Source organism: Cariama cristata, unplaced genomic scaffold (assembly GCF_000690535.1).
Source record: "Cariama cristata isolate BGI_N322 unplaced genomic scaffold, ASM69053v1 scaffold990, whole genome shotgun sequence".
Classification (NCBI taxonomy): Eukaryota; Metazoa; Chordata; class Aves; order Cariamiformes; family Cariamidae; genus Cariama; species Cariama cristata.
Genome location: NW_009593836.1, coordinates 37,455 through 57,796, shown reverse-complemented (window position 1 = coordinate 57,796; position 20,342 = coordinate 37,455). Strand labels below are relative to the sequence as shown.

At 34.8% G+C, this 20,342-nt stretch overlaps 1 protein-coding gene across 1 annotated transcript in view; it reads right to left on the bottom strand.

Moving 5' to 3' along the window:
- Window positions 1-20,342, bottom strand: part of IDE (insulin-degrading enzyme) — a gene marked incomplete at both ends in the record, with an annotated part of 56,012 nt that overhangs the window by 7,876 nt on the left and 27,794 nt on the right. The window contains 8 exons of the mRNA XM_009695593.1: window positions 2,532-2,699; window positions 3,788-3,899; window positions 6,204-6,295; window positions 8,586-8,706; window positions 10,213-10,323; window positions 12,438-12,582; window positions 17,592-17,674; window positions 20,094-20,216. Coding sequence (XP_009693895.1) covers window positions 2,532-2,699; window positions 3,788-3,899; window positions 6,204-6,295; window positions 8,586-8,706; window positions 10,213-10,323; window positions 12,438-12,582; window positions 17,592-17,674; window positions 20,094-20,216 — 955 coding nt within the window. The remainder of the gene's footprint in view (window positions 1-2,531; window positions 2,700-3,787; window positions 3,900-6,203; window positions 6,296-8,585; window positions 8,707-10,212; window positions 10,324-12,437; window positions 12,583-17,591; window positions 17,675-20,093; window positions 20,217-20,342) is intronic.

The following is a 20,342-nucleotide window of genomic DNA, read 5'->3' as shown; positions in this document are numbered from 1 at the left end:
TACTCTAGTGCTTCATTAGACTCAACATTAGGAACTTAGTATTTTTTCATAACATCTAATCTGAATTCTTTTTGCAGCAATATAAGGCCACTATTTCTCATCTGATCAATTAGATACAAAGAAAATATTACTCCCTTTTTGTTGCAGCTTTTGCTTATCTGAACAACTAAGTCTTTCTTCAGTCTTTCCCCCCCTCTTTTAATAAGAAGTCTGTCACATTTCAGTCTTTTAAATGTTGTTTTATAGCTCTCTAATCATTCTTTAATGCTCATGTCAAAACTGGGTACAGTATTTCAAAGACCTTACCTGAACAACATAGGAGTATTATTGTGTGTGCATCCTGGAAGCTCCCATTTATATATCCCAGTGTTTTATACAGCAGCATGACACTGATTTATGTTCTACTTCTGATCCCCTGTAATCTGCAGATTGTTTTCTACATAACTGCTACCTAGACAGTTGCTTCCTAGCTTGTATCTGTGCCATTGATTATTCCTGCCAAACTGTTCCTACCAAATTGCATCTCATCTTCATTCAAGTCATGTTTCTAAAATGTCAAACTAATTTTGAATTCTAATTCTACCTTCCCACACACTTGCAGCCTCTCCTAGCTTGGTATTATCTGAAGATTTACTATATATATTCACTTTTCTATTGTCCAGAGTTTTGATGAAAATACTAAATAGCATTGGGTCACAATAAAGCGCCGTAGAACACCATTTTTCAAATGAACTAATCTATTCTCCAGTCATGACTTCCCACAGTCTTGCACCCAAAGGTGTAGCATTTCCACCTAGGTGCTTTCTCTAGCTTGTCTGAGAATGTTATGTGCCTTTCATACTATCAAGAAGAGACATGTGACATCACCACTTTCATCCATACAGCCAAATTCTGTTTCTACAAAAAAAAGTTAGGTTAGTTTGACATGAGTTTGTCCAGTAAGTCTTTCAGTTACCTTCTACGAATTTACAGTCGGTTTGATAACTTATTCCATATTTTACAGGAATTAGAATTAAGCTGACTGATCTGTAACTTCCCTGCTCTTTTCTTTCCTTTAAGGAAATATATAGCATTTATCCATGTTTATTTTTCCAGTACCTCATCTATCACCCACAAATTCTCAGTTATAAGACTTCTAATTCCAGGATTTCGTAATTTTGGGGTTTTTTTAATGTAACGTAGAGCTCATCATGCCTGAACTCTTTAAAAGCTTCTAATTTACCTGAACAACTTTTAATCCGCTATTTTCCTGTTCAAAGATAAGGCCTGGACTTTGGTTACCAGTATTCATTTTGGAAATCATCTGGTCACAGTTGACATTTTAAGTGAACAACAGCATTGTTGTTGTAACAAAGCCATCCTAAAACATTTTGACTTTTTTTTCCCACCATTGACAACTTTTCTCTTCTTCTTTTATTGCTAAAGCATTTATTGAGTGAGTTCTTGTTATTACTTCTACTGTTCAGCAAACTGCTAACTCCTGAACTTTTTTTTTCCCCTCAGCTTTCTCAGAAATCTTATTAACAACCCCATGAAGTATATTGAATTTCGCTGATATTTCTACTGTCTTCCCTCCTAAGTCTTGTGAACTCTATCATTTGGCAGTTACACAGTGCTGGACACACTCACACAATTCTTCCTCACTGGTTCCCCCCCTCCTCTTTAGCTGTTACCTCCAACTTCTATACCAAACCTGCCACCAGCACATTCCAAAAACCTGCTACATCTCCTGGGTCCTGCCCTATTTTCAGCAGATACCTAGATAGTCAAAATCCCTATGATGAATATGGTATGGCTGATTCTGCTAGTTGCTCACAAGAAGGCTCATCTTGTCCAATCTCCCTGGTAGTTCATAGCCATCACACCGACACATTCCTCTGCCTCTCATCTTTGGAAAAACTGTACTCCTCCTAACAGTACTTCAATCATGCAAACTGTCATGCAAAGTCTCTGTCTCTCCTTGTTATCCTGTTTGAAATAACCTTGCCAGTTCTCAGTCTTACTGGTTCAGGTAACAGTTATTTGTACTTATTGGTGAACAGCTGTGTTCTTAAAAAGCCTGAAATGCATTTAGGTCTTCACCAACATGGCAGCTTACCATTACCCGTACAGCAGTACTCCTAAGACAGGGCTTGTGAATCATCAAGTGCACCTGGAAGTAGGATCACAAGGAGAAAAGACCAAACTACTACTGATTCTTTAAGAAGATCTAAAATTTAGGAAACTGATCTAATCTCCTTCTGGTAAAAATTCTACATTCTGTACAGCAATCAAACTTTTTTTTTAAGCCAGAGTTGGTTTCAGACATTTCAGACTTATCTTCAAAATTACGCTTGCTTCTTCTCAATTTAGAGTCTACGCATAGTAACATTCCTTTGAGTCATCAGCAGTTAAAATGATTTACGTTTACCAAGGGCCCTTTAAATGGCATTCACTAAGCAGGGAAAGAACACCTCATCATGTCTCATATAAGTGTGCAAGTATGCATGCATGTATGTATACAGACACATAATCACTATGGGAAAACTTACCTAATTGTTCCTTGGTGCGCAGGGTATTGAAGCAGGGTTCTGAGATAATTTGACAAAAGAGCTCCAAAAACATATTCTCAGAAGTGCTCTGCATGTCTGTCTGGTAATATATTTCAATGCCACAGTTGTTATGAACTTCATTTCTCTGCTGATACACAAACCAACCTCCTAGAAGACAAAGTTAACACATTTAAGTTCACAAAAACATACATTCTTATTGTCCACAATTAAAAAGATAATGGTCTATCACTTCTGGAATGGAATTATAATAAATGGTTCAGGACTGTTAAAGCAGAATTTCCACTAACAGCATACTATTCATGAAACAAGTAAAGAAAAGATTATTTTAACACATCAAAATGTCATAGCTTGAGCACATCAGCAAATAAATTGAAACTGGCTGCTTCTCCTCAAACAAGTATTTTTGGAACTGGAGTGGAATTCTGCATTGCCTCTACCGTGTAAACAGTTTCTAAAGACAATTTCTCAGAAACATTTATGAACATTAAAAATAATTCAGCATTTAATACCAATAGCTTCCTTGGTATACGGTAGCTTCTACAGGCTGATGATCAGCTATGGGTAATTGGCTTCTTTGGCTGTATAGCTACGTATGTCATCACTCCTGTATAACTCCCAGTAATTCCTTGAACCTCCTTTCTTATATATAAGATTTTTTTGCACAATAGAAGGAAAATCATATACAAAGACTACAAGACCAAAAGAACTTATATTAGGAAAAACCCCAAAGTTACTTGTGTACGAGCTTTTAGTTTTCTGAAAAAGCTAGAGTCACTTAGGACAATCTTTCAATGAATGGTCAATTAATACTCAAGTGCTCAAAGACTGGTGCTTATTCAAATGTGTATAATAAGTATAGCAGAGCGTGGGATGGAGCTCTTATTTCCATTCATCATACCAAGTAAATGAGGACTGAGTCACTGAATGGTTTGGGTTGGAAGGGACCTTAAAGACCATCTAGTTTCAACCCCCCAGAAGTCCAATTTACATACACAGATTAAAAATGAAATCAAATTCAAGTATACCAGAAAGATGATAACTAGCTTGTAATCATATTAACAAAAACCACACCCAAACTGTATTTTTAAATTTAAAGTTTAAAATAATTTGAAGTAAGCCTGATTTCAAAACAAACTCCTAGCAACAGAGTAAAACTAATCTTAAAATGTCACAAGCAAATAGAGAATCTCAATTTAACGTGTGTTAAAAAACTGTAAATAGATCATTTAACTTACTGTCAGGAAGTTGTACTTCTCTGTATCTCACTAGCTGACTGGGAAGGAGTGGCTTTGTATGAGCATGCTCAATGAGAGTGTCCTCAACCATCTGCATAATTCCTAATGCAGCCTGGAAGAGAAAACATAAGAAGATTTTTAACGATCGTTAGTTATTCTGTACCTAACAGCTGGGTAAGAACTTTCCAATTATTGATGGTGCTATGAGAGAAAAGGAAAAAAAAAAAAAAAATCAGGAATAGAAAGTAGGGATATTGTAATTTAATAAAAATACAGCAGAAACTGAGTAGATGAGAGGAAGGTGGGAACTTTAGGGGCAAGGGGTTTGTGGTTTGTTTTTACATTTATTTTGTCTACACATTTAACTACTACTCATCCCCAGTGCTTCTGAAATTAAATAGACGTCTTTTTCTTTTCCCTTCACCACTTTGACATACTCATCTTTCAAGGTTTGAAAACAAAATATCTACAATGTACATTTGCAAAGCAAATGACATCTCAGCAGACGGAATTTTAAGAAAACAAATTAATGGTTAAGTTCAAACATGCATTCCATTGATGTGCTGGTAGTATCAGGACTCATTGCCCAGATACTTTCTTTTATTCGATGGATTAAAATAATAATAATAAAAATCATAAATAGTGAAAAATAAAAAAAAAACAAAACATTAGTTTCATTCCAGGATTTAACTTCAAAAGCTTTACCTGTTAAGGATTATATGTTCTTATAACCTGCACACTGGAAATTACAGTAACTTGCTACAAAATAGTTCTGGCTGCCACAAACTCACAAGTGATCTTACCAAAAACATGCCAAACATCTGAAAACTTAATAAACACACACTTCCCTCAATGCCTCCCAAAAACCCCACCCAATATCAAAGACAAAAAGATTGTGGTCTAACAAAACACAGTTTGAAAGGTTAGAAAAAAATTCCATATATTCTTCCAATCAAGTTACCATATTAAAACAAAATATTTACAACAAGACTGTTCAAACAGATGTTCTGAACAGGATTAGTCTACTAGTCATCCACTTGCAGCAAATAAATTAAAGGAACAAGCAAAAAACAAATATCAGAACGAAATTAATTCAAGAAGAAATGGGAATTCTAAGCAGCAAGATAGGTCTAATTTTTCAAAAAGTACAGATTCACTAAGACGTTTTTCAGTATTGAAAGGTGTCACAAGAGTACATAAATTGTTATTTCATTTAAGTTGGAAAAAACTGTTAGATCCAGCTTAAAATTTCTGAGCTTTTTCAGTGATGATCACGTCACAGGCACTGAAGAACAGGAGTTTTCCTACCCGCATCTATTCAGGCGGGTTTGCAGATCATTTGTAAACATTACACAGCTATGGGCCTAATAGTACATCCCCCCCTGTTCTCAGCTATAGGACTCTTCAATAGCCACCCATTATATCAACTGAAGAATGCATTTCTCTGCAATGACTGCATCATCATGGAAATCTAAAAAAAATCTGGTCATTCAGTTATATTTCAGAAGGAACTGACTTTCACGTAAACGTGTAAGAAATAAGGAAGGAAAAAAGTGAGACTATTTTTTACGTTTCTCCACATGAAAAATACTCTATAAAATAAATAAATTTAAAACATTTAGAGACATCCTTGAAAAAGAAAACTTTGTGCATCCAGTGCTATTAGCTCCTTCACCTTTTTATTTTTCCCCTCCTTACTAGTTAACTTTCTTCTCCACACATTCAGCAGTCACTAGCAGTGACTACAGTATCTCCCGCTAGTAAAGTATCACAGAGCTGCTATAACACAGAAATACTGCTATACCAGTGCTACAAAAAAAGAATGCAAAAATGTACAAGAAAGGTACTACATTTTGTATTGGCACATATATTCAAATATTTGGTTAGATTTCCTATGCAAATACAAACCATTACTATTTTAATGGAAGACAGAACAAATGTTTTATTCCGCAAAAGACACAAAAAACTGAGAGCTGACACTTAATTTTTTTTATGGCCCACCATTCCTGTTTAGCTTTGTGCAAAGTACTTCATTTGGGAGGATCTTGGATTCTTAAATCTTTGCTAGTTAGCCTAAAACTTTTACATGGAAAAGCAGGATCTGCAGCACATCATTCCTTATGCAGCTTGATCAAATCACAGTAATGACATGCAACATAGACTTTAAAATACTTAGATCCTAAGTTGTTTTTTATTAAATTTCCAAGAGCAACACAAGAGCAGCACTTAGCCTAATATATCTAAAGTGGAAAAAATGACACTATGATACTCCCATAAATATAAAAAAGTACGAAGCCAAATTATGAAATCACATTTGGCAAAACTGCTTTAAGATCTGCGGAGATTAAACTAGCCTTCCATTTTTTATGCTGCTTTTAAATAAAAATTGTTTTATTGACAAAAGTATCACACCAACCTGTTTTGTTATATTGCCATGGAGAAGAGCTTCAATGTGTAACCGTGACAACAGCTGAGCTATAAAGGCCTTGAGGCGGGGAAGAGTGACATCTAGAATAGATATTTGGACAGTTAGATCAATTACACGCATTTTTACATTAAGAAGTACCTAACTCATCATTACATATGGTGAATTTCTTAGAGGAGGAGAAACTCATCATCATGAAAAAGCGAGTATCTCCTTAAAAATGCAACACTGGAAAGTATGCAGGTCTAAATAGCAGCACTCATCATATAGTTTGTTTCGCTTAGAATGCACATACCGTCTGACCCAGATTCCAAAAAGAAAAGGAAAAAAAGCGCCTGCCTTCCAATCATGCTAAACAAACATTCATTCTTCAGAGAAAACAGTTGCAATCATTCAGGTGGTGTTCCAAGATAAAGCCTTAGTTATTAACTAAACAAGCAGCATGATGTTTATAATGTTTGAGAAACACACTGTGCATTTACCATCTAGACTGAAAAAAGAACCTCAACTCAAATATGGTGTTTTGATAGTATCTTTGTAACAAACAATACACAAGAAAAATGTTTTTGCAATATATTCCAGAGTATACATAGACACACATTGTATACTAGCCTGTCTTTGTAAAGCAGTTTTCATATATAATGTAAAGTATATTTTAACATATAGAATCAATGGAATAAGAGAGGAAGGGTGGTTGAATGGACGGGGTGTTCATTCCAAAGTCAACATCTCCATTCTTAATTCCCTGACACTACAAGAATACCCACACTGTATCACCAAATCTATTAATTTCTCATTTTGTCATTTTCTCAACTAAAATAAGAACTAACAATATTCTTGTATTTTAAAAAAGTTTTGAAAAGACAAATGCAATCAAGATTATAAGGTCACTCATTCAGTCGGGGATGCACACGTATCTAACAGATTTGTGGTTTGTATTAGAAAAACGTACACTGTGCTTATCAGTCTTTGCCTCTCTTAAAAGAGGTAACTGACCACCAGTAAAAAATTCATTTCCACATTTTTCCCTGACTCCAAATCAACTTTTTATTGTTGTATAATCCTAATCTTCATTTTTGCCTCTAGAATTGGTTATTAATAGTGCAAAAGATTATGGTCACATTGAGTGTGAGAAAGGAAAAGAGAGGGGGAAAAAAAGAATCATGCATAAATTCCCTGTATTTCAAGTAGATTTCCAGCAGCATTAAGTAGACAGCATTCCTTTCCAGCATTCCATTTTTACCCATTCTTATGCTGAATACAGAAGCATTAATCTTATAAAGACAGCTTACACACAGAACAGAAAATCTCGTATTTTTTCAAAATTCAGTAGTTGTTAAGAAAAGGAATGACCTACATATAGCTGAACCCACTGCCATGAAAAAACAGCGTTAGTTTTGTCATTGACTTCACAGGCAGCACTGGCACCACTGCTAATTTCAGAGATACCTGCAATCATTCAAGTAACTATACAACTAAACATTTATATTTCTATCCTGGAGCAATTCTGTACAAAAAACACACAACCCTGTGCAGCTGGCTCAGGGTATCTATAGAGCCTATCTGAACGAAGCGGTTTTCAGCATCACAACTTCAAACAGTATGGTATGTGTCAATCTTTGACAACTATGGGTACATATTCTGAGCCCACCACCCTCAAATAAATACAAAAGCCAGATATTCTTCTTGAAAGTAATGTCTCCGTGTATTCCAACAAGATATTACAAGATATTTTGCAAACTGTCCCAGTAATAGCCTTTTGGTGTAACACAGTACAATACAGGTAGGGAAGCGCTCTTCAGCTATTACTAAAATCAATTAAACCTCATAATTTGAAATTCCTTTTTCCTCCAAATACAGTGGGGCACCTGCTCTTTGTTAAGAACCACAATGTTCTTTATTATCATTATTATCTACAGAAATGATATCTTTTTTCTTTATTATCTACAGTAACAGGAGTTAGGATTCCCTAATAAAGGAAAAACCAAAATAGTATGCATATTGAGAAGTACAATGCAGATACACTCCAATGTGTCTGCAAGATGTCAACTAGAGCCAAATGATTTTAGCAGTGTTGGTTAAGAATTGGATTCACCACACCCAGGCTAATGCCCACAAAGCTGTTGAAGTTTTGCCTGAACTTTACCTGCAAGTTTTGCCATTTGACGCCTTTTGCCTAAACTACTGTACTTCCTAGAAACTGGAGGACTAGTGCAGAGGCATCAACGTCCACCAGCATCAGCTCACGTCTGGCACTGCAGGGGCTTCACTTGAATAATGGGCAAAGTTCAAAACAGGTACCTTCATTAGTTTACTAACATTTTCCATAAGACAAAATAAAAATAATAAAGTTTAAAACTGGTAGAACATTACCATCTAGAGCTTCTTTTAATTCATCTTTGGTCCAAGCAACTTCTGTCATCAAGAGTCGGAGATAATACATTGCATGCTGGTGAGGCTGTTCAGCCCTGAAGTTGTTAAGCGATCTCATGTACTAGAACAAAATAATTAAGTTCAAATTGTAGAAATCTATTTCTAAACATAAAATATTAACCTTGTATTCTCAACTTTGTGTACCATCAAAAAGATACCTTTCAACTGTCAAGAACATTCTCTTGATTGTTAGACCTGTTAAAAAAATGTGTTAAATTACCTTAGTAATAAAGTGGGCTTCTCAGCCTATGGATTAAGCAGTACCCATTAAGATAGTGGAAATGAGCAGGAAATCAAACTTCTTCATAAAATTAATGACTGGAAATTAAATTATTGCAGTTAGACCTAAATAAATATTTAGATCGAGTTGCTCTACTCAGGAAATACACATTCTGCGATGACTCTCCAGGGGTGGGGTGGGGGAACAGCGCTAATAGAAAACCGTATTTTTCTCCCAGTTGCTTCCTTGGGCTGACTTGGTTAGAAAAATACAGCAGCATCTGGAAAACTCTTTGCCTTCTTTGCCTGAACAAAAGAGGTATGAGAGAAGAATCAGTGAGCTTCTCCAAACACCTTCTAGTCCAGCTGCATCTTTACAAAATAAGCAAAACCTTTTTCTCCTACTAGAGGAACTGGAAAGTGCAAACTAACAGTTTCGGCCAGCTGGGATTATTTCCATTACAGGAGGAAAGTAACCCATTTCAGGGCACATGAGTGAGAAACAGCGAGCATGTAGTTGCTGAGGATGCATCCTTCTATCTGTTCCAAATAGAAGCCAGAAACTGGTATCACCCTTAACTGTTAGGTGCAGATACGAGAAGAAAAACTGCCGTCTCCCCATCTGATTTGACTTTTTTGTATTTCGTCCTTATTTTACATAACACAAAAGGCCTATGTAATGGAAGTCTATAAAATGACAAAACATGCATAAAACAGAGACAAAGTTCAAGCAAACTGTAAAGACAAACAGGGAAACAAATTAAAATAAAATCATCCAAAGCAGATCATTCATATTCAATATCTATAGATCAGTCATTAAATTTAGGAAGTGAGACTTCCAGAAGTCAGCATGTACTTAACCAGCTGGTTACTTTTGTACCAGAGGATCTTGGCCCAGGAGCAGAGCTCCTCTTCACATCTAGGGAGAAGAAATGTTGCAAACCTTTCAATGCTTCTTTTCCCCCTTCATCGATCTACCCCTTCTTTTAGGGCTAGATCCCACTGGGGCCTTTCCAAATTGTAAAACAGGATATAAAGTTAAGATATCCTCCCCACCCCCCTTCTTAGATTTCTACTCCTATCAAAGCAAGTTGCAACCCCTTGATCAAACATAAGAAAGACCGACTGAAAGAAGATTCCAGGGTCAGTTATTTTTAACTGAAGGATGTAACATAAACACTCCAGGGAACTCATGCCCACAAAAAAGACAACAGAAAAAAGCTTCACCAGTCCCAACAAGGCAGAATTTCACTCTGTCTTTCCACGGATAACAGTCCTCAGATTTCATTTCAAGTCAATGCATTCAATTTTAAATTACTCCAAAATATAAATTTCTTATGTAGCTTACCGCTTCCTTGATAATTTCAAATCGTTTTTCATCAATCTCAAAAGTAGCCATTTTCTCAATGATCTTCTTGAGCAAGATATGTTGCTTGTCATTATAACCTTTTACAGAAAGCTATGAAAAAAGCGCATAATTTGCTTTAAATGTGGAAGATAAAAGAACAAAACAATTACCAAGTCTTGTATAGTTCAACGAACAATACACTTTTCAACACTTACTCTAATTTCAATGTTATTCAACATTAACTCATGCTGAAACAAAACCCCTTTACCCATCAAAAGATAACTGACGAATATAATATTGCATATTTGCCCTGGAGTTATGAGTACAGGGAATTAATGTAATTTCATGTTGATGTAAGGAAATTGTACTCAGAATACAGATTTTTAATGTTTACAAGAATTGAGTCCCGTCAATAAACTGTACATTTGGAGTACTGAAATGGTTTTACTCTAAGTTTCTCATTTTAGTAATGAAATCTAGATTCACAGCCTTCTTAAATATTCTCTCCAGTTTACTTCACCTTGTTCCATGTTTATCTTACTGCTCAAAAAAATATTTGAAGTAAGTGGAAGTAAGGAGCACTACAAGAAAAGGGGTACTGTCAACAGCAGCACAATTTATAACCAGGATAGTGCTACGCTGAAACACCAAGGTAGTTAGTCTACAATCATAATGAGATATTGATCTGATCATACACTTTTGAAAGTATACATGAAACAAACTTGGTCATTTAAAAAAAACCAACATAGAAACGTTAAAATGACTATCTGATTGCATGAAGCTACAGAAAGTTTGTCTAGTGAAAAAAGGCATTAGAAGGCCTTTTGGGGACGAGAAAAAAATTAAAAAATTTGGTGTCTCAAAACAGGAATTTAATTGGATTTGTGCAGTTTAATAATTAAAGGATAAAACTAAATTTTACGACACAAACTAACATATAGGTGAACTCCTGCTTTCAAGCAGGAAGATTTTTTTCTTCTATAGTTGCTGAAACATACCTGAACCATGAATTTGACTAAAAAGCTATCATAAATGGATTTATGACAAAGGCTGATATCGTAAATTAGCATAAGAACCCAAACTGTTCAAGTCACCATGGGTGATTGTTTTCAGTGTAGCATCTGTCCTGCTTAAAGTATCAACATTGTACAGTTACACCTATTAACTATAAAATTTCTCACAATATAGGAAAGAATATTAGAAGTTCCCTGACACTAAAACGGAGTAAATTGATTTTAATACGCGAAAATAGAATCTATACAGTCCAAGAATATAAAGACCCTACAAAAACCAGCTAATATTTAAAATAACTCTAAACTTCTAAACTGTGACCAAAAGTGACGAAAATTACAGATACCACTCCTTTTTTTTTTTTTAAAAAAAAAAAAGAATTCACTCTGACCATGGAAACATCAGTAAGCTTTGAAACTGAGAATAGATAACCATGTTTCCAGTAAGTTAAGTGAAGGCTACCAGGAAATTAGATTTGCATTGGATAAAAAAAGAAATTGCAGCACTCTCTTTCATATAGAAAATGTAGACAATATACAGCATATTCTCTTACTAAGATGCTTCCAAAAACAGTACTTCTACAGGAAATTTCAAGACACATTTTGGAATAAAATGATGGTTAATAAAAGCTTCAGAACTTCCAGAGAGACTATTAAAATCTCCTATCATAAATCTCATAGGAGAAGCCGAGTAAGAAATAACGATTTATCATAATATCAGTTTTTATCAAGTAAGTATTTTCAGCAATTTAAAACATTATAAAACACATAATAAAAACAAACACTAAGGAAAAGCTATAAATATCCAGCATTGCATTCTAATGAACACATGCACAATCCATTTCCACAGCTTACTACAGCAGAATTAGAGAATTATAGCAAAATCTATAAAGTTGAGATTCATTCAACAGAAAAGTTAATTCTTTTTATATAGAAACCAGCAATAGTACTTTCAGGATTACCATGCAAGCAAGTAAAAATGTGAACAAGAATGCAACAATTGCACTGCACACATGTTCACACGACACTGCAATCTTAAACATGTCACTCAGTACTGATTAAAATATAGTTTTGCTTTGCCTTTAATTCATGAGATATATGCAAGGAAAAAAACCATTAACCATCTCATTTAGAAATGCAGAAGTCAAATGTTTTCTCCAAGCTCAACAATTCCCAAGCTGTTTCATTTCCTCCTGCGTTTTTTTCTTTACTTACAAGTATTGCATTCATTCCTGATGCAATGCCATAGATCAAACCTGAGAGGCGTGCTGCATATGTATACTCTTTTAAATCATCCTTCAATAACCTGATAAACAGGTATGTCATGTTGCAATGGAGAGGATCAGCATAAATGTAGCGACTAACAAAAAGAAAAACAAAAGAAATGCTTTGATACCTCAAGCAGTGACAAAGTAATGGATGAAGAAACATGACTGAAGAGTATGTATATGCAGCCTCATGATCAGTATTCTTGAACAGGAAAGCTGAAGTGTACCATTTATTTAATAGCATGAAAAAGGGGTCTTCTACCCCATCAGTCAGAAAGTTTTTAGTAGATATCTGACAAACTGAAAAAGGCGTGTAAGCTTGGATTAGGGTTGCTTTTTTCTTTTTTTAAATGGAGGAACAAATCTTACAACTAATTGATTTCATGAATGATATAAAAATAAAGAAGAAAATTTGCTTAATATGAATGGAAAGATTGTTGAAGACTTTGAACAAAATTCAACTTAAAATTCAAATTAAAGAAAGGATGGTTAATAACCAAGATCAAAAGGAGTAACAGCCTTAGACCCATCTTTTAAATGAAAGTCCTTCCATCAAATCAATATAAAAATGTTGATGAGTGGAAGTAGTTTTAAGGCTCTAAGCTTTTCCTTGATATGGGTACTTACATACATCCCATAGATGGTATTTTGGAGATCATAGTTCAAGCCAGCTAGTTCTGCTGCATATGCATACTCGTTGAGGGAGTCTTTGAGTAGCTCAAGGTACAAATAGGCCATGTTACAATGCAAGGGATCCACGTAAGCAAATGGGCTGGAAGAAAATGTTGAAAGTAAAATAGGCAGTTTAAAATTACTTCTCAGTTTCTTTTGGCCTTTTAAGTTTGATCTGAAGGAAACAACATTTACTGCAAGTATGCTGACGGATCCCTTTATGAAGGATTCCTAACTCGAAGCCAAATATGAACATACCTGAAAATAATGATTTAGTTTGCTTATGGTTTGAGTGATGGCTAAATATATTGAAGATTCTAGAGATACTCTCTTATTTGTGCTTATAAACCAAGACACCTTAAATTTACTTTGCTGCACAGTAAGAACTCACCAAGAATAAAATAAACTAATAACCCTGAATAACCGACATAATTTAATAGACTGAAATGAAAGCCATCGTACTGAACATCAATTTAATTAATACTTCTACACTGTCAGAAAACAAAGTAGTTTCTACTACAATAATTAAGATATTAGCAATTTGTGGTATGAAAAATATGCAGTACATGCTAAGTTCAGCTCAGGAAAGAAGTCTGGCATATCCATTTTCATACCACTGTCATTTTTTGTGTTATCTTTTTAATGGCAACAACTATACAAGCTCTACTGTTGTATTAGAAGCATCTGATCACATACAATAGTGTTGCAAATTTCTCAAAAAGAGAAATGCAACTCAAAGACTCAAGCCATGTTTCAACTGCGCTAATTGTTAAATATCTGTGTGCTTTAAAGATTTGCAAAGTCAAGACAAGTTATTTGTACTATGATTGAATATTTATTTCTAAAGCTTCTGAAGTGCATGTAAAATCATTATCAATTTCACAGAAGTAATCGACAGTACCTAAAACAATTTGCTGTCAGGACATGGCTTACAATTCAAAACCACGCCACTTGCATTTATTTTCCCTAAGCAGTCACTAACAGTCATATCCATATTATAGATGTTTATGCCTATATAGCATGGTGTATACTATGCATGTATACCAACATTAATGTAGTAAAACAAATATCACATCGCCACCACACACATTGATAACTTTAAAATCCATTGCAAAGGTATTGTTAAAAACATTCCTAGTAGTTTTTAGTAAGGCCTTGATTTCTCCTTCCTTTTAGATTAAGGAAACAAAGCATAGGAAGAGATTTACAAAAACAAAACCAAAAATCTATTAGAGAAGTAGGGCCTGTTATAGTCTGAAATCTTAGGCCAGGATATGCTTTTTTACTACCACTGGGTTAATTATTCTGGGCTTGCGTTACTCAAGCAAATAGGTCAGTTAAAAAAAAAAAAAACCCCACACAAACAAAAACAAACAAACAAAACTCTCTCCTATTTGCATCTCTCCCTACAATGAGAATTTCCCAAACTGAGCAGTTTCAATATGCTCAATGATGCAAATCCAATTAATATTGAATTTTTAAATTAAGATTGAATTCAAAGCAAGATGTAGGTCAACCCTATGTTATCATAAGCCTTCCTCCAAACTCATTATATTCTTTTCCATTTTGATACTAGAATAGAGACTTAATCAGTCTGACTGATTACTATGTCTATATCAGTTTTAACTTGTGTATACTCATTCAGCTGGCAAGGCCGACAGGGAGTTCTGCAATTAATGAAGAATACTAAATCATTACCCTTCGAGTGAAAAATAACAGAAAACAATTATTGTAACACTGTTCTGGGAGTTGCCTTCTATTAGTAACAACTTTGTAAATAAATGCTTATTTCTAGTTTACCTTTTTTTGATGAGACTTGAGGAAGCAAAGCAACTCAATCACTGATAGTGTATTTGAAAAAATCTGAAAGTCTCATTTTTCCTCTTTTAAACAGAACTGTAATTGACATAGCTGGAATCAATGCTGAAGTGTTGATCCCAGGTTACCTTATGAGCAACTCAAGTTGCTTGAAATATTTCTTAAACTGGAAGGTAGGAAGTATCCAGTTAAAAATAATTAGCATTGTATTTTTAACATCCATCTCTCTAAACCCTGGGAAGCTTCTAGTGCACACTTTGTAACTACCTTCAGAAAGTTTTCAAAACAACAGCACATTACAGTTTTACTTTGCTTCCTTTTAAAAAAGGATGCTTCTTGAGTTCTTAAGTCATAATTCATACAAAAGTAAAAGCTTATCATCGTTCTTTAGGCTGGATAAGTCCTGTGTCAGAGGTTTTTACTGTGGTGTTTCTTTAATGCAAGACTTGTCCCATGTAAAGATTTTCAGTTTTGGAACATATAGGTTCATATGCTTGGATTGTTCCTACTGGATTTGTATGTCTGAGGGCAAAACCACCCTCATCAACTTCCTCTTAATTCATCTACACAGCAGTTGCTGCTGTAACATCTCGGTCAGGAATTCTTCCAATGATTCATGATGATCAGGGCTGCAGGCAGAAGAAATCCTTCATTTTTTTCTATCTTACTGAAACAGTCTGCAGCATGAACAAATTCTTGTAATCTGCTACAAGGCAGCACAGCCATCATATTCTGACCTAGAATTGAGGCTAAAACTTTTTATAAAAACCCATGTTATTAAGACAGCTTTATTCGCCAATACACTTGGCCACAAGAGCTATGGGTAATTTAATTGTCTCATGAATAAACACTATACATGTCACCATTTCCTCCAATGACCATTAGCATGACCAGTCCCAAAAGAGAGAGAGAATCACTAAGAATCTTTCTTAGGTATCAAAACCAGACAAACCTGCTTACAACTTCTTTGGAGATGATGTACCCAATATTGTCAAAATCTCCTCATATCTGTTCATATACAATTACCATCTTATTTTGAAAGAAAAGGAAAGAACTCTCATCCCCAAGCCTAAGAAAAAAGCCAGCTTTCCACCTGTAACCATTCCTAGGAGGAAAGAGGCAAATCATTCCATTACATTAGTCAGCAAAGCTCAAGTACTCCTGGCTTTTTAAAAGGGCTCACTGAGATGAAAGTAAAGGTCCCTTCCAACTCAAACCATTCTGTGTTTCTATGATATTGTGCATCTGTACACATACTTACACTTTTGTGTGCTCTACATAAAACCAATTATTATCTTTTAGTCGTTCACAAACTGGTAGAGAGACTGGATCACCCATAGTTCATTTGGAATTGATTTTAAAAAAGCCAAACTCACAACTATATAACAAACTCGGTGTGCATCAATAAAATCCTATTCTGGATTTTGGCCAAAAATAGTACACGGGAAAGCCACCAGGTATGAACAAAGAAGGCAAAGTATTGCAATTGTTGTTCTCTGAATAAGAGATGAGAAGTTACCATTTTGATCTTCCATTTCCTGACACACTGAAGTTGAAACAATTGTAATGTTTGCCCTGTGGTTTCAAAAAGCAGAAAGAAAGAGGAAATGCCCAGGCAACCTATTTTCCACCACTAGTACCAACACCAGTCCCAAGATCTGACACTCTCTGAAAAAAAACCCTAAAATTCTGCCGAGAAAAATTTCAAGTGGTCACTCAAAACAAGGACTCAACAGTGCATCTATAAGCATCTATTAGAGCCCACATAATAGCCTTTCCAGCAATATCACTGAATCATTTAATTAGGCCAAAGGAGTAGAGTTCCTAAAATTATTTTCACTTTCAGTAGTCCAGCACAGAAATAGCTGCACTCTAAAGATAGCAGTATTTTTAATTCAAAAATTAGAAATCATTATTTGAAAGGGACACTAAAGAAGGCACATCATTGTCATGTTAATTTAAAAAGATAATTTTCCTGTGATGAAAATAATGCAAGACCAGAATTAACATTACAGAACTTTATCATGCATCTTGAGGCAAGAATCACACATTCACTGATAATACAGACGGTGTTCTTCTAAAAAACAAAAAAAAAATCAGTTGTTGGTGTCAGTTAAATAAAATCCCACAATTTTAAGCACTTAGAATTTTATACTGGCTTGCAGTACGGAAATTAGAATTTGAACCTAAAACTATTATCAGAATAGCACTTTATTTAAAAAAGTTATCTTAAAATAGTTGAGATTTAGTCATTAATTAAAAATATTACACACCATTTTTAAAGAGGTATATTGCAATATGTAGTAGATGTTATTGGCAGGCATATTTCAGGTATAGCAAATAATACACAGAAGAAAATTTGTTTTAAAAGTATTTTTAAATAAACTTTTCCTGTTAATATAGATGGAGCCCCTCAAACCGCTTGCTACTAAACTACTGCATAACTTACAAGATCCTTCCTGCTACGTGTATCTTACTGCATATTCCCAAGCAAGGACAAATGTTTTAAAGCCTCAATACATGCAAGAAAGATTAGCCACAGAAATGCAGATTCACAACAAACAAGAAACTTTTGGAGAGCAATTTATGTGATATACTTAACATTCCATACCTGAAAAATTCAAAGTTGAGACAAGCTTTTGGCAAAAAAAATTTGTCATCTTGCTTGAACCATAGCTTGCTCATAGCAGTGTCCTGTGTCAAGAAAAGAGGTTTTGTTAAGTCACCTAACTTTTAACTGTAATATATTACACCATTTAAAAAAAAAAATTCTCTTCACCACTTCAAATCTCAGTTTAGTGTTGTTCCCTTAAATTCATATTCTTGCTATATGCATTTGCGTATATATCCATCTACCCTTATTGATACTCTCTTCTTACCATATGTCACCTTAGCAAGCAGTTAAATGGCTGCAGCATTGTGAGTGAGCTTATGATCAAAATGGGAACTACTTTTCTAGAGCAGGAGTGATCAAAGACAAGTATAGCGTTAGCTTCACAAAATTCCCTGCTAATGCTGGCATTAAAAGATGTGCCATTATGCAGCACTATAGCAGCATATGGTTACATGGTTTAGGCTAAGAACAGAATCATGTATTTAATGCTTTTAGTAAAAAATATTAATGTATTGTCTGTTGTCTTAAAGTAACACTGGTAACAAAAAACACATATGCATTTAGAAAACGTAGTAAAACTAATTGGAAATCAGTTAAAAGATCTGTCACCAAAATTTTGTAGAATAATCTCCTAGAGTACAGGAAAGAATCTAAACAACCTCCCCTACTGCTTTTTCTCCCACAAAAGCTGTGAAATAGATTCTCCCTGTTCCAACTCTAGTTAACTTAAATTGCTATATGTAAGAAAAGAGAACTTTTAAATGTAAAATTATTTCTCTGTCTCATATTTTTGAGCAGATGTTCTTTACTTCTCAGGGATTTGGCACGGTATTTTCCTTCTCCTTTTTGCATAAAAGAAGTAAGTCTTGTCTCTACAGCATATCTTCCTGTACATAATATTCAACTCATACTAAAAAGCCAAATTACAGCTCCTCTCTGACACAACAAAATTTTTATTCTGTTAAATTGCTACTATGCAGGTTAGAATACATCTTACATCAGAAAGAGAATGATAAACAGTAGAGCGCGTCTGTAGCACTGGAGACCTGATCCAATAGCTGGAGATCACTAGCTGCAGTGCAAGTACAATTTGGCCCTCAGGCCAAAGCCCATATCCTAGCTGCCCTCTTTCCTGAGGGTTTTTCAGGGCAAGAGGTGGCATTACAACAGAGGTGACCTAGTCGCATGCTGCCAGTTAAAATGGCCATCCTGTTCCCGCACTTATGTTCCCGTCCCTCCCTTTCTCCACAACACTGGTCCAGTCCATAGTAAACTCACTTAGGCATATAAAACAGAAGAAAAATTGCTTTTTTTGTACAACTAATCTCTGTTGATTTAGTTCTTGCAATGTTTTGCTATCGCCATCACACAAATGCCAGGTCCCACAAAAGGAAAATGGCACATGCATACAGCTGGGGAGAAAATAAAAGAGATGCAGGTAAAACAGATAATGTCTATTTCATCAGGAAGATTAAAACCATTTTCCCTCAGAAAACATATTTTAAAGGAAAAAAATAACTAAAAGTAAATAGATTTCTAAAGCAATGATGCATTAAAGCAAAGCTTTTGTGTGGATCAATTGCCTAGTTGCTACAGAAACACTGAAGGACCATCAAGTTTCTGTAGCAAACCCACTGGTATTACTTAATAGAGCTGTAGTATGTGTCCGTGCTGAGGTTTAGGGTTTCCGTTTAGGATGAACATAAAAATAGGCTCAAAGTTATCCTCTGTTAATAACACTGCTTCAAGTATATACCTAAAATGCCCTGTGCAGAACAAATATGTTTCCTGAAAGAAGTCTTTTCACTAAAGCAGACTTATATTAACCTACTATGCAAAAGTATTCCTGAACTGAGTATTCAAGTGAAGCACAACATGTAATTGCAGAAGACTTTTCCTATTTATTCTCCAACTAAGCCTAGAACAGAGATGAGCATTAGCAAAGACAACTACGCTTTAGTTGTAATAAGTAATTTTTAGTAAATTTTAGATACTCACAAAAACTGAGATTTGCTAGACGTACCGAAATCATTAAATGATGCTTCCAGGAGACTGGAGAGCAATGTTTATCTATCTGTTTACATCTCTCCCTCCCTTTTTTCATGCAATCACAAGTTTTTTCCATACACAGTTACAAAAGAATAGTCTTATCTACACCGTCGACTTACTGAATGCTGCTCAAAAAAATGTAAGAGTGGCAGTCACCCTTCTGCTGAATAAACAGCTTTAATACTATTTCTATCAATTGTTAACACACTTTCAAAATGGCAAAGACAGTTCAAGCTGTTTGTAGATTCGTTTTTGTAGGAACTCACATACTCATAATCCAAAGTTTAGCAAGAATGAACTTTCTACTGTCTTTCTAGCAATATGTTTCAGTTTTGTACTTTTTTTTAATTATAATTTCGAATAAGACATGATCTGTATTTTAAAACCACATAGGAATTAACTGCTAACTTCCCAAGTGGTTAGCAAACAGAACAAATACAGACAGCTTACCTTGATGAGGGCAGGGTACTGTGTTGCATCTTTTTCCAATGGTAAAATCTCAAAGTTAGTAGGAATGAACTCGTTCTTCATTGGAAGCTTGAATTTTCCATTCAGGTCAGCATTTTGCCATTTCTAGAGAAACAGCAGAAACAATGAGGCTAACTAGAATTTCTGTTTAATAAATGGATATATATTTATTTCATGCTGTAACAAAAGATTTAAAAACATGTTCCACTAGCTTATGTGTAAATACTATTA